The sequence below is a fragment of the Bubalus kerabau genome, chromosome X, assembly GCF_029407905.1.
Source record: "Bubalus kerabau isolate K-KA32 ecotype Philippines breed swamp buffalo chromosome X, PCC_UOA_SB_1v2, whole genome shotgun sequence".
Lineage (NCBI taxonomy): Eukaryota > Metazoa > Chordata > Mammalia > Artiodactyla > Bovidae > Bubalus > Bubalus kerabau.
Genome location: NC_073647.1, coordinates 148,631,509 through 148,643,692, shown reverse-complemented (window position 1 = coordinate 148,643,692; position 12,184 = coordinate 148,631,509). Strand labels below are relative to the sequence as shown.

General features: G+C 41.4%; 1 protein-coding gene across 1 annotated transcript in view; it reads right to left on the bottom strand.

Annotated features, from left to right (window-relative positions):
* The window catches only part of LOC129639268 (melanoma-associated antigen B5-like), a 90,829-nt gene extending 81,745 nt beyond the window's left edge, over window positions 1–9,084 (bottom strand). Inside the window, exon 1 of the mRNA XM_055564321.1 lies at window positions 8,954–9,084. Within this exon, the coding sequence (XP_055420296.1) occupies window positions 8,954–9,017 (64 nt within the window). The 5' untranslated portion in view covers window positions 9,018–9,084. The remainder of the gene's footprint in view (window positions 1–8,953) is intronic.
* Window positions 9,085–12,184: the final 3,100 nt, after the last annotated feature.

The window sequence follows — 12,184 nt, the reverse complement described above, 5'->3', positions numbered from 1 at the left end:
ATGGCACCCCTCTCCAGTACTCTTGCCTGGAAAATCCTATGGATGGAGGAGCCTGGTAGGCTGCAGTCCGTGGGGTGGCTACGAGTTGGACACGACTGAGTGACTTCACTTTCGCTTTTTGCTTTCACGCATTGGAGAAGGAAATGGCAACCCACTCCAGTGTTCTTGCCTGGAGAATCCCAGGGACGGCGGAGCCTCGTGGGCTGCCGTCTATGGGGTTGCACAGAGTTGGACACGACTGAAGTGACTTAGCAGCAACAGCATTGATAACTCATTGTAGCTCTGATTTGCATTTTTATAATAATTAGTGATATTCAGCATCTTCTCATGTGCCTCTTGGCCATCTGTATGTCTTCTTTGGAGAAATGTCTATGTAGATCTTCCACCCATTTTTTGATTGAGTTGTTTTCCTTATTTTTGATATTGTTTGTATCTGTTTGTATATTTTGGTTTGTTTGTATATTTTTTGTATATTTTGTAACTGTTTGTATATTTTGGAGATTAAGCCTTTGTTGGTTGCTTCATTTGCAAATACTTTCTCCCATTTTGAGAGTTCTCTTTTCATTTTATTTATGGTTTCCTTTGATGTGCAAAAGCTTTTAAGTTTAATTACATCCCATGTGTTTATTTTTTGTTTTTATTTTCGTTACTCTAGAAGATGGATCACAAACAATCTTCCTGCTACTTATGGCAAAGTGTATTCTGCTGATGTTTTCCTCTAATAAGAGTTTTATAGTATCCAGGCTTACATTTAGGTCTTTAATCCATTTTGAGTTTATTTTTGTGTATGGTGTTAGGGGGTGTTCTAATTTCATTCGTTTACATGTATCTATCCAGTTTCCCCAACCATGTGTACTTTCTTTTTATTAATCTGTCTTTTGTTTCTTAAGTTATTTTTATTAGAAAAATGAACGTTTTCTGTTTTCAGGTGCAAGATACTGATCTAGCACATCCCCAAGCCCCCGAGGAAGCCAGCTGTGCTTAACAACTCCCCCAGAGGAAACCCAGAAGACATGGCTGAGGTAGGCTTCTTATAGCACAAACTGTTTCCATGTCTTGGCTATTGTAAGTAGTGTTGCTATGAACTAGCATGTATCTTTTAGAATTATATATTTGTCCAGGTACATGCCCAGGAGTGGGATTGCTCAATCATATGGCAACTCTATTTTTAGTTTTTTTGAGGAATCATTTGAAATTTCATGCCTGCATTCCCAAGCCCTTTTGTGCCCACCTCAGAGGTCTGATGGCTTAGGAGCACTTGCACACATGCTTGTTGGGGCCTGGAGTTTTCTCTGAAGATAAGCCCTAGACTCTGCCCATTTCCCTTCTGTGTCCTTGCCACCAACAGGCTGCAATGGGATTTCTGCTTTAAAATCCTTGTCCTTCACTTGTCCTTGTCCTTGTCCTTCACTATCTGCTGGAGTCTGCTCAAACTCATGTTTGATACGAACTAATTATGGTAACATCAGTTTATCTTTGCATCACATCAGAACTACTTTATTTGAACTGCGGTTTGTGGACAGCTCTGATCTCTCTTCATTGCCATTCCCCTTCAAGATCCCCATTATTTAATGGTTTGAATCTCCAAATAAAACTTTCTTATCTTGTTTAAAATTTTTTCTAAGTTCTAAAAACTTTGGGTTTCATGTTGACCACTCAGAAGTGGGAGTTGTTCAAACCAATTTGGCTTAAAGCTCAACATTCAGAAAACGAAGATCATGGCATCCGGTCCCACCACTTCATGGGAAATAGATGGGGAAACAATGTCAGACTTTATTTTTCCGGGCTCCAAAATCACTACAGATGGTGACTGCAGCCATGAAATTAAAAGACTCTTACTCCTTGGAAGGAAAGCTATGACCAACCTAGATAGCATATTCAAAAGCAGAGACATTACTTTGCCAACAAAGGTTCATCTAGGCAAGGCTATGGTTTTTCCTGTGGTCATGTATGGATGTGAGATTTGGACTGTGAAGAAGGCTGAGTGCCGAAGAATTGATGCTTTTGAACTGTGGTCTTGGAGAAGACTCTTGAGAGTCCCTTGGACTGCAAGGAGATCCAACCAGTCCATTCTGAAGGAGATCAGCCCTGGGATTTCTTTGGAAGGAATGATACTACAGCTGAAACTCCAGTACTTTGGCCACCTCATGCGAAGAGTTGACTCATTGGAAAAGACTCTGATGCTGGGAGGGATTGGGGGCAGGAGGAGAAGGGGACGACAGAGGATGAGATGGCTGGATGGCATCACTGACTCGATGGCCGTGAGTCTCAGTGAACTCCGGGAGTTGGTGATGGACAGGGAGGCCTGGCATGCTGCGATTCATGGGGTCGCAAAGAGTCGGACATGACTGAGCGACTGATCTGATCTGATGATAAATGAGGCAAGTCTAGTCTAGCTTTTGTACAAAATACAAAATAACGATGTCTTTCTCTTCCTCTCATTATGCTTAGAAGGACCAGGTGACTGCCCCACAAAGCGTATTTATTCTAACAGCAAACATGGTCTTACTGAACTGTTTTTTGTGGACGCCATGCGTTTATAAATCTACTTATCCTCCTACGTCCTATTCTCTCAAGCTGATATTCTGTATGGAATGCATTAATGCAAAAGTGTTTAAAGGGTGAAGAATCAAAAGTCAGGAAATGCCTAGTTAAGGATCTTAGGAACAATGAGAATTTGGACATATTATATAGTCTGGGTAAATTATGACACAGTTTTTACCACATGAACAGAACTGCACTGAAAGTATAAGCTTACAAGGGAGAGAGGAGTAGAAAAATTACATTCAGGCCACAACTCCCACTTAATTGGGCTGGAGAACTTTTGGAATTTCCTGACAACTGTTCTAAAAACTGAACTGTGCACATAGATATTGTGGTAGCAATATTTGCATTTAGGCTCCATGGGCTTATTAAAGGAAGAAACTATTCAAGAGACATCTTCAACTTAGCAGTCCCTAACTCAAAAGTTCTTAATTCATGTGTCTTTATGGGATTGCAATGGAACAACAGTAATAAATCAGAACAAAAATTAATATGTCTTTGTAGGTTCTTACTCTTTACATTCATATTAGGAATCTTTCCTGAGAAATGACCATTCTGCTGAAGTGAATTTTTATTTTTTTAAATTTTTTTTCAGAAATATGAAACCCCTTGTATCTGTGCTTTAAATTTTGTTTTTGAGCAAGAAATAAATGGGTAAAATTGATGAGAAAAGCTGAACTTGGAAACTCATTCGTATCCATGTTTGCTCTCTCTTTTCCTGAACAAAGCCTTATTTAATAACTAAAGAGTCACATTTTTCACAAGGATAAATCTTTAGCACTTTCTTCTTGCTTTCCATATGCAAATAGTGATCTCAGATAGTGAGTGCTGCGGTTTTCTAGATGAGATAAAATAATTATTTTATATCAGCTAAGAATTAGAAATCAGTGATATCTAATCAAGAAGGACCTACTGTGCAGCACAGGGAAGTCTGCTCATAGTCATGTGGCCACCTGGGTGGGACAGGATTTTGGAGGAGAATGAACACATGCTTATATACATGGCTGAGTTCCTTCACTGCTCACCTGAAACTGCCACACGGTTAATCTGCTATACTTAAGTATAAAATAAAAAGTTTTAAAAGAGAAAAGAAACATTGCCCAAGAAAGAGGTTTCTGGAATTTTTGGTCTTCTCTTATTTAAAGTTTATTTTTAAATTTTGTATTTGTTTAAACTTTTTTTTTTTTTTTTGCCACACAACGTGGCATGTAGAACTTCCCTGATCGGGAATCAAACCTGTGCCCACTGCAGTGGAAGCACAGTCTTGACTACTGGACTACCAGGGAAGTCCATGCTGCTGCTGCTGCTGCTGCTAAGTCGCTTCAGTGGTGTCCAACTCTGTGTGACCCCATAGATAGCAGCACAACAGGCTCCCCCGTCCCTGGGATTCTCCAGGCAAGAACACTGGAGTGGGTTGCCATTTCCTTCTCTAATGCATGAAAGTGAAAAGTGAAAGTGAAGTCGCTCAGTCGTGTCCGACTCTTTACGACCCCATGGGCTGCAGGACACCAGGCTTTCCTGTCCTTCACCATCTCCCAGAGCTTGTTCCAACTCATGTCCATTGACTCGGTGATGTCATCCAACCATCTCATCCTCTGTTGCCCCTTTCTCCTCCTTCCCTCAATCCTTCCCAGCGTCAGGGTCTTCTCCAATGAGTCAACACTTTGCATCAGGTGGCCAAAGGATTGGAGCTTCAGCTTCAACCAGTCCTTCCAATGAATATTCAGGGTTAATTTCCTTTACGATTGACTGGTTTGATCTCCTTGTCATCCAAGGGACTCTCAACTGTATGTCAATTAAAAAAGTATTTTTAAAAATCATTGTAAAGATCCCCAGTTCTGCTTCAATAGTAAAGAGTAGCCTGAAGCACTCAACCACCAGATCAATTGGAATCTAAGGTATGATAATGTTCACCTGTGTGACCCTCATGACTTCAATCAAGCTTGAACTCTGTTGACTGCCCAAAGCCCCTTCATGAACACACATGAACCCTTGGCATAAAGTTGCCCCAGTTTTGCTGTTGGGGAGACACTGCTTTGGGAAAGGTCCCTGGCGTTCTCCTTACTTGCTGCAATTAATAAATCCTTCTCCTGACCTTTGGCTTGGTTGTGCCTTTTGATACCCACCGAGAGGGGAACCCAGTTTTCAGGCAATAATAACTTTGGGGGAATTCTGGGTCAGGCAAAGAGATATTTTTAATTTTGGTAGCTTGTGCTGGATTATTCTAGTAAGCCCAACGTGTCAATTTACATTCCACTGAACAAAAAAAGAAAAGCAGAATCTCAGGTCTCTGCTCAGATTTACTGAATCAGGGTTTGCATTTTACCAAAGCCCCAGGTGATCTGCCTGCTCCTTCAGGCTTGAGAAACTGCCCCCAGAGCAGTGGTCCTCATTCAGCCAGAGACTGGAATCAGGTAATTTAATGTTGGCGGACTAAGAGGGGGCCCTTTTGGCCTGCACGACCTTTGGTAATGCTGTATGAAAACTTTTGTTTTAACTGCATCTCTGTCTCTTTTATTCACCCCCATTTTTAGCAACCATCTAACGATTTCCACTTTGCTGAAATGAGTCCTGTGGTTTTTCCCTTTCTGTTGTTTGTTTCACTCCTGTCAATATTTCTGCACTTAATATCTCAATAACCTTTAAAAAAATTTCCACCAAGTTTGGAAGAGTCCCTTGACTCCCCCTGGACCAATTGAATGAGAATACTTGGGGGCAGGCTCTGGCCATCTCAGGTCATCAACTATTTCAGAGAATTGAGCACCACTTCATTCAAGACTTCTTACCCTCCAGCTCAAACTCACTTGTGAGTTCTTTGGGATGGACTGATTTATCTTTATAGTTTTTATTTTATTTTGATACCCTTGTAGATTTGTCCATCTCTTTCTTTCTATATATCTGTGCTGTGCAATATGGTAGCTACTAGCTGCACATACAATTATAATTTAAATGAAAATAAAAGAAGAAATTTAGTTCATCAGTTTCACTAGCGATGTTTCACATGCTCAAAGGCAAAAGGTTAAGTTAAAATTAATTAAAATAAAATAAAGTAAAATAAAATTCCATTCTTTAGTCTCACATTTTTAGTGTCTAACAGCCACGTAGTTACTGATTCCTATGTTAGACAAAGCCGACCAAATGAGGGCTAATGTGATGGAGTGACAGAGTATCATATGTAAGGCCTGCATGCTCTGACAAGGTACAGCACAACTTTTTTTAATTGGGAGAAAATGGAGACAGCATTTGTGGGGTTTTTTTTTTGTTTGTTTGTTTCAATAATCATATTGGTGGGCCTGTGAGAACTGTTATTCTGAGGTCATTTGATGTATAATAGGAGATAAAGCAAATGATTACAGATTACATTTGGGGTATTCTAATTACATTATGTCCTAGTCTTGGAAAACCAGGATGCTTGGTGTGGAAGAAAGGAGTTATAAATGTAATGGAGAAATGCTTAAGTCAAAGTTCTGTATTCTTATATCTGAATTGGAAGTATCATTATGAGCTCATGAGATTTTATGTGTGTGTGCACATGTATGGATTACCCCATCCTACTCCCAGGCTTGGGTCACTGAAATGGACTAGAAACAGTGACTGACTCAGTAGCAATGAATATCCCCAGTGACCAGACTGGACTACTTAATTATTTCTCATTAAAAAACCCCCAGACTTCCTGGAGAAACTACTGACTCCAAGTCTGGTCCAGGAAATAAACAGGATGAACCTGTACGATAACTGCCTGACATAAGGCTCTTGATTGTCAAGGTACCCATTTCAAAGACAGGGTTTTTTTCTTTATCTCAATGGATAAAGAAGTTGTGGTACATATATACAACAGAATATTACTCAGCCATAAAAAAGAACAAATTTGAGTCAGTTCTAGTGAGGGGGATGAGCCTAGACCCTGTTATACAGAGTGAAGTAAATGAGAAAGATAAAAGAAAACATCATATATTAACCCATATATATGGTATCTAGAAAATGGTATTGATAAACCTATATGCAAGGTAAGAATAGAGACACAGACATAGAGAATGGACTTCCGGACATGATGAGGGAAGGAGAGCGTGGGAAGCAATGAGAGAGTAGCACTGAAACATACATATTACCATTTGTAAAATCAGTAGACAGTGGGAATTTGCTGCATAGCGCAGGAGGCTCAAATCTGGTGTTCTGTGACAACCTAGAGGGGTGGGATGGGGTGGGAGGTGGGAGGGAGGTTCAAGAGGGAGGGGACACATGTATACCTATGGCTTATTCATGTTGATCTATGGCAGAAACTGGGACTTCGGAGGTGGCTCAGTGGTAAAGAGTGTGCCTCCCAAGCAGGAGACCTGATCCCTGGGTTTGATCCCTGGGTTAGGAAGATCCCCTGGAGAAGGGACCAGCTACCCACTCCACTATTCCTGGAGAATTCCACGGACTGTATAGTCCATAGGGTCACAAAGAGTTGGACACAACTGAGCGACTTTCATTTTCACTTTTCACTTTGATGGCAGAAACCAACACAACATTGTAAAGCAATTATCCTCCAATCAAAAAAAAAAAAAAAAAAAAAAAGACCACCATCTCAAATAAACACAGTGCCAGTTGAATGACACAAGCTACTAATAAACCAAGTAGACAAGGAGTCAGGCCACCCTAACCCGTGAAGTTCACCTTTTAGAAAGGCCCCGGGTGGCCTAGACAACTGGCCACTTGAGTGACCCCGTTTCTCCCTTCACACTCCCTCACTGCCACTCTTATGCTTTCCATCTGCCACTGAAGGGTGAATCCTTGAAACCCTAGATCCCTACCCTCAGACCCTAATAAAGGGAGAGCCCCAGGTCTGCACCCCCTCCCCCTCCTCTCTCTACCTGTGATCTGGCTGTATGGTCCTTGGGCGTGTCAGGTACCTTCCCAGATTTGTGAGTAATAAATCACATTCTTCAAAGTTCCCTGAGGCTTGGTGCTAAGGTACATTTCATAATCATAAGAACCACGAAGGCTGGTCCAGCCACACTATTGGCTCTGGTTTGGGAAGTGTCTATGGGGGCTGCCACAGGTAGTGGGGGCCCAGGTGAGAGCTTCAGGCATTTCTGGACAATAGCATCTCTATCAAAATGCTGACATGACACAACAGAGTCTGGAACATCTTCTGACACCAGATAGCAAGGACACTCTCCAAAACATCCAGGATCATATCAGACGACTTAGAAATCAACTTGATGAGGCTCCCACTGGCCAAATATAAGCTCTAGAATAATACTAATTGCTATGTACTGAAATCCCTCAAATATTTAAATACATGAGTTCATAATATTCAGAACGATGATGATGATGATTTCCACCTTTATAGGAGGATAGGACACTAATTCGTAGTCTTAAAAAATGATAAATGAAGTGAATCAGAGATTTATCTGACCTTTCCTCTATGAACTTTTCAGTTCAGTTCAGTTCAGTCGCTCAGTCCTGTCTGACTCTTTGCAACCCCTTGGACTGCAGCACACCAGGGCTCCCTGTCCATCACCAACTCACGAAGTTTACTCTGACTCATGTCCATTGAGTCAGTGATGCCATCCAACCATCTCATCCTCTGTCATCCCCTTCTCCTCTGGCCCTCAGTCTTTCCAAGCATCAGGGTCTTTTCAAATGAGTCAGCTCTTCGCATCAGGTGGCCAAAGTATTGGAGTTTAAGCTTCAACATTAGTCCTTCCAATGAATACTCAGGACTGATTTCCTTTAGGATGGACTGGTTGGATCTCCTTACAGTCCAAGGGACTCTCAAGAGTCTTCTCCAACACCACAGTTCAAAGGCATCAATTCTTCAGTGCTCATCTTTCTTTATAGTCCAACTCTCACATTCATATATGACTACTAGAGAAACCATAGCCTTGACTAGACAGACGTTTGTTGGCAAAGTGATGTCTCTGTTTTTTAATATGCTGTCTAGGTTGGTCATAACTTTTCTTCCAAAGAGTAAACATCTATGAACTATACCAGTAGGTAACAGAGAGTAAATGAGGAAAATCTTTCTCTGTAAATATATTCCAGCTCATAAGTGAAAAAGAATGGATAAAGTTAAAAAATAACCATTTTGCAACCCTTGATGAATACACAGGTAATGTATAGGTGTTAGACATCAATGGCTGGTTATGTCATCGAAACAGAGACAGACAGACACTATGGGCCTCCTGACAGGAAAACACCTCTCCATCCTATGGTTTGGGCCATAGAGAAGTGACTTGAGTCTGACAAATCTCAGGATCCAGATGCTGAATTGCAGAAATATGGAAGACAGAGGAATATATTGAGCTGTGTGAGTCAAGAGTGCTGTGTTAGTTATTTACTGCTGTTAGTTATTTCCTGTGGCATAACAAATGACCCCAAAACATAGTGGCTTAAGACAACAATTCACATTTATACTCACAGTTTCCTTGGGTCAGGAATTCTAGAGTGTTTTGCCAGGGTGGTTCTGGCTCAGGGTCACACATGAGGTCACAGTCAAGATGTTAGCTGAGGCAGATGTCATCTGAAGGCCTGACCAGGGCTGGAATACCTGCTTCCAAGGTGGGTCATTCACATGGCAGCTAAGTTAATTCTGGCTGTAGGTGGGATGCCTCAGCTCCTCCTCACATGGGCCACTCCCAGGCTGCTTATAGGTCCTCATGACGTGATAGCTGATTTCCTGCTGAGTAATCTAAGGGAGAAAAACAGAGCACAATGTCATTGATGGCAAAACCTTAGAAGCCACACACTATCACTTTGGCTGTATTCTGTTGGTCACACAGACCAACCCTGATGCCATGTAGGATGGGACTATACAAGTGTATGAATGACAGGAAGTGCGGGTCATTGGCACCCCTCTGGAAAGCTGGAAACCACGAGTATGCCATCAGCAAATGCCATGCTGTCAAAACATGACTGTTCAAATAGTCTATGAACTTCATCAGATAAATTATAAGCAAAAGAAAGAATGAGAAGGGAACTTATAGATTGAAAGAGACACAAAAGCCATCAAATTTTAAAATGTCAGCAAAATTATGTAATATCTAGGTACATCTATCTGGATAACAAAACTATTAAAAATTGCAAGGAAGTGATTACTAGAAAAGCCAAAATGGTTTCTTATGGGGAATGGGTGGGAAGAGATGAGGACTGGGTACAAAGAAGGGGCTTTTGGGTTGGCTCGCAAAAATCTTTCTGGATGTGGTAATGATTACAAGCATAAGTGTGCTTGACTTAGACTACTTCACTAAGACATATGTTTGCTTTATCTGATTTCTTGTGTTTATGCTTTATCTTACAATAAAAATTAAAAAAAAATAGAAATCCTTGCCCTGGAGGTATACTGTTAAATCTTCTTAAAGATATTTATTGAACTTTGTGCAAAAGTCACAGTTCCTCTCAATATTAGAAAGTAGGAGGCCAGAACAGAAGTCTGACGATCTATATACCCGTTTACCTATTTAGCTGCACTAAATCTTAGTTGAGGCACATGAAATTTTACTTGCAGCATGCAAACTCTTAGTTGTGGTATGCGACATCTAGCTCCCTGACCGGGGATCGAACACTGGTCCCCTGCATCGGGAGTGTGGAGTCTTTAGTCACTGGACCACCATAGAAGTCCCCATAAGTCTTTTTATTTAATGAAAATTTTCAAAAGTACAAAAGGAAATGCAAGCATGCCAACATATTTACAACATTCCTACAGTTTTTTTTTCTTCCAATTTTCAAGGTAGTAAAAATAAGAAATTTCAGATAACTCCTAACAAACTGTATAAGCACAATTATCCTGTCTTCCATCAAAACCAGATCATTGTATTTGAAATGGAAATAGGAAATTGAACGTGATGGAATGTCCTTCCACCCACCTTTCAGGACAGGAATATTCAATGCAAGTAGCACCAGTATCCCAGGCCTGCCTTTTGAATAAAAGAATGAAATCCATCTCCCCCTACCTCCTCTGTCAATAAGCTGGGCTTACCAGGTAGCCCTAGTGATAAAGAACCCACCTCCCAATGCAGGATATGCAAGAGACATGGGTTCGATCCCTGGGTTAGGAAGATCCCCTTGAGGAGGGCATGGCTACCCACTCCAGTATTCTTGCCTGGAGAATCTCATGGGCAGAGGAGCCTGGCGGGCTACAACCCATGGGATTGCAAAGAGCTGGACACAACTGAGCAACTTATCATGCATCAAAAATATCGGGGGCTTCCCTGGTGGCTCAGACAGTAAAGAATCTGCCTGCAATGAAAATATTAAAAGAAGTAACCTCCCAACTAAAGATGTAGGTTCTCATAGTTCCTTATAAAGCCCGAGAAAAAGAAAAAAGAAAACATACTACTCTAATCTCAAGATACTACTTAGCTATCGGAACTAAAATAGAAAGGCAAATCCAATCAGATCCATCTTTTTTCTTAAGTGAAAATGATTTTGCAGTGAAAACCAGGTAAATTTTACTGGTGAGTGGCTGAGTGAACTGTTTCCACAGGGTTTTTTTTAGTTTTCTAAAGGCTGTTTGTTACAAGTTCAGGGCCGCTGATTATTGGTGGCAAGAAACCAGTTTCTGATCAACGTCCCTTCAACCAGTCACAGTGAGCTGAATTTCCGTTGTGCTTACCTCCCTGTTATGTATGCCCTACTCTCATTTTCGGGAATGTTTTTATAAACTGGGTACCAAAAAGGGAAGAAGAGCCCTAATGAAAGTCTTTCTGGGACGCTCACGGACTGGGGCAGAGTAGAAGAAATATCTGGAGCTTTTTCATGTGTCTGTCAGGAATGGGCCAAGCCTGCATTGCCTCCACAGCAAACTGAGGGCTTTTCTGTCCTTTTTTCTTCCTTTTACTCTTTTTCTCCTCAGTTTAGTTCAGTTCAGTCACTCAGTCGGGTTCGACTCTTTGCGACCTCATGAACCGCAGCACGCCAGGCCTGCCTGTCCATCAACAACTCCCGGAGTCCACCCAAACCTATGTCCATTGAGTCGGTGACGCCATCCAACCATCTCATCCTCCGTCGTCCCCTTCACCTCCTGCCCTCAATCTTTCCCAGCATCAAGGTCTTTCCAAATGAGACAGCTTTTTGCATCAGGTGGCCAAAGTATTGGAGTTTCAGCTTCAACATCAGTCCAGTCCTTCCAATGAACACCCAGGATTGATCTCCTTTAGGATGGACTGGTTGGATCTCCTTGCAGTCCGAGGGACTCTCAAGAGTCTTCTGCAACACCACAGTTCAAAAGCATGAGTTCTTCGGCACTCAGCTTTCTTTGTAGTCCAACTCTCACATCCATACATGACCACTGGAAAAACCATAGCCTTGACTAGACGGACCTTTGTTAACAAAGTAATGTCTCTGCTTTTTAATATGGTGTCTGGGTTGGTCATAACTTACTTGGGTTTCTCTTATCTCGGACGTGGGGTATCTCTTCATGGCTGCTCCAGCAAAGTGCAGCCACTGCTCCTTGCCTTGGACGTGGGGTAGCTCCTTTCAGTCGCCCCTGCACCATCACAGCTGCCGCTCCTGTGCCGTTTTTCTCCTCATCCTCTTCTTTTTATAGTTTAGAAATTAAATTTTAATAAAATTTAATACATATTTATATAATTACATATACTTTTTATAATAATATATGTAATATAAAACATAATATATAATAAGATATGTA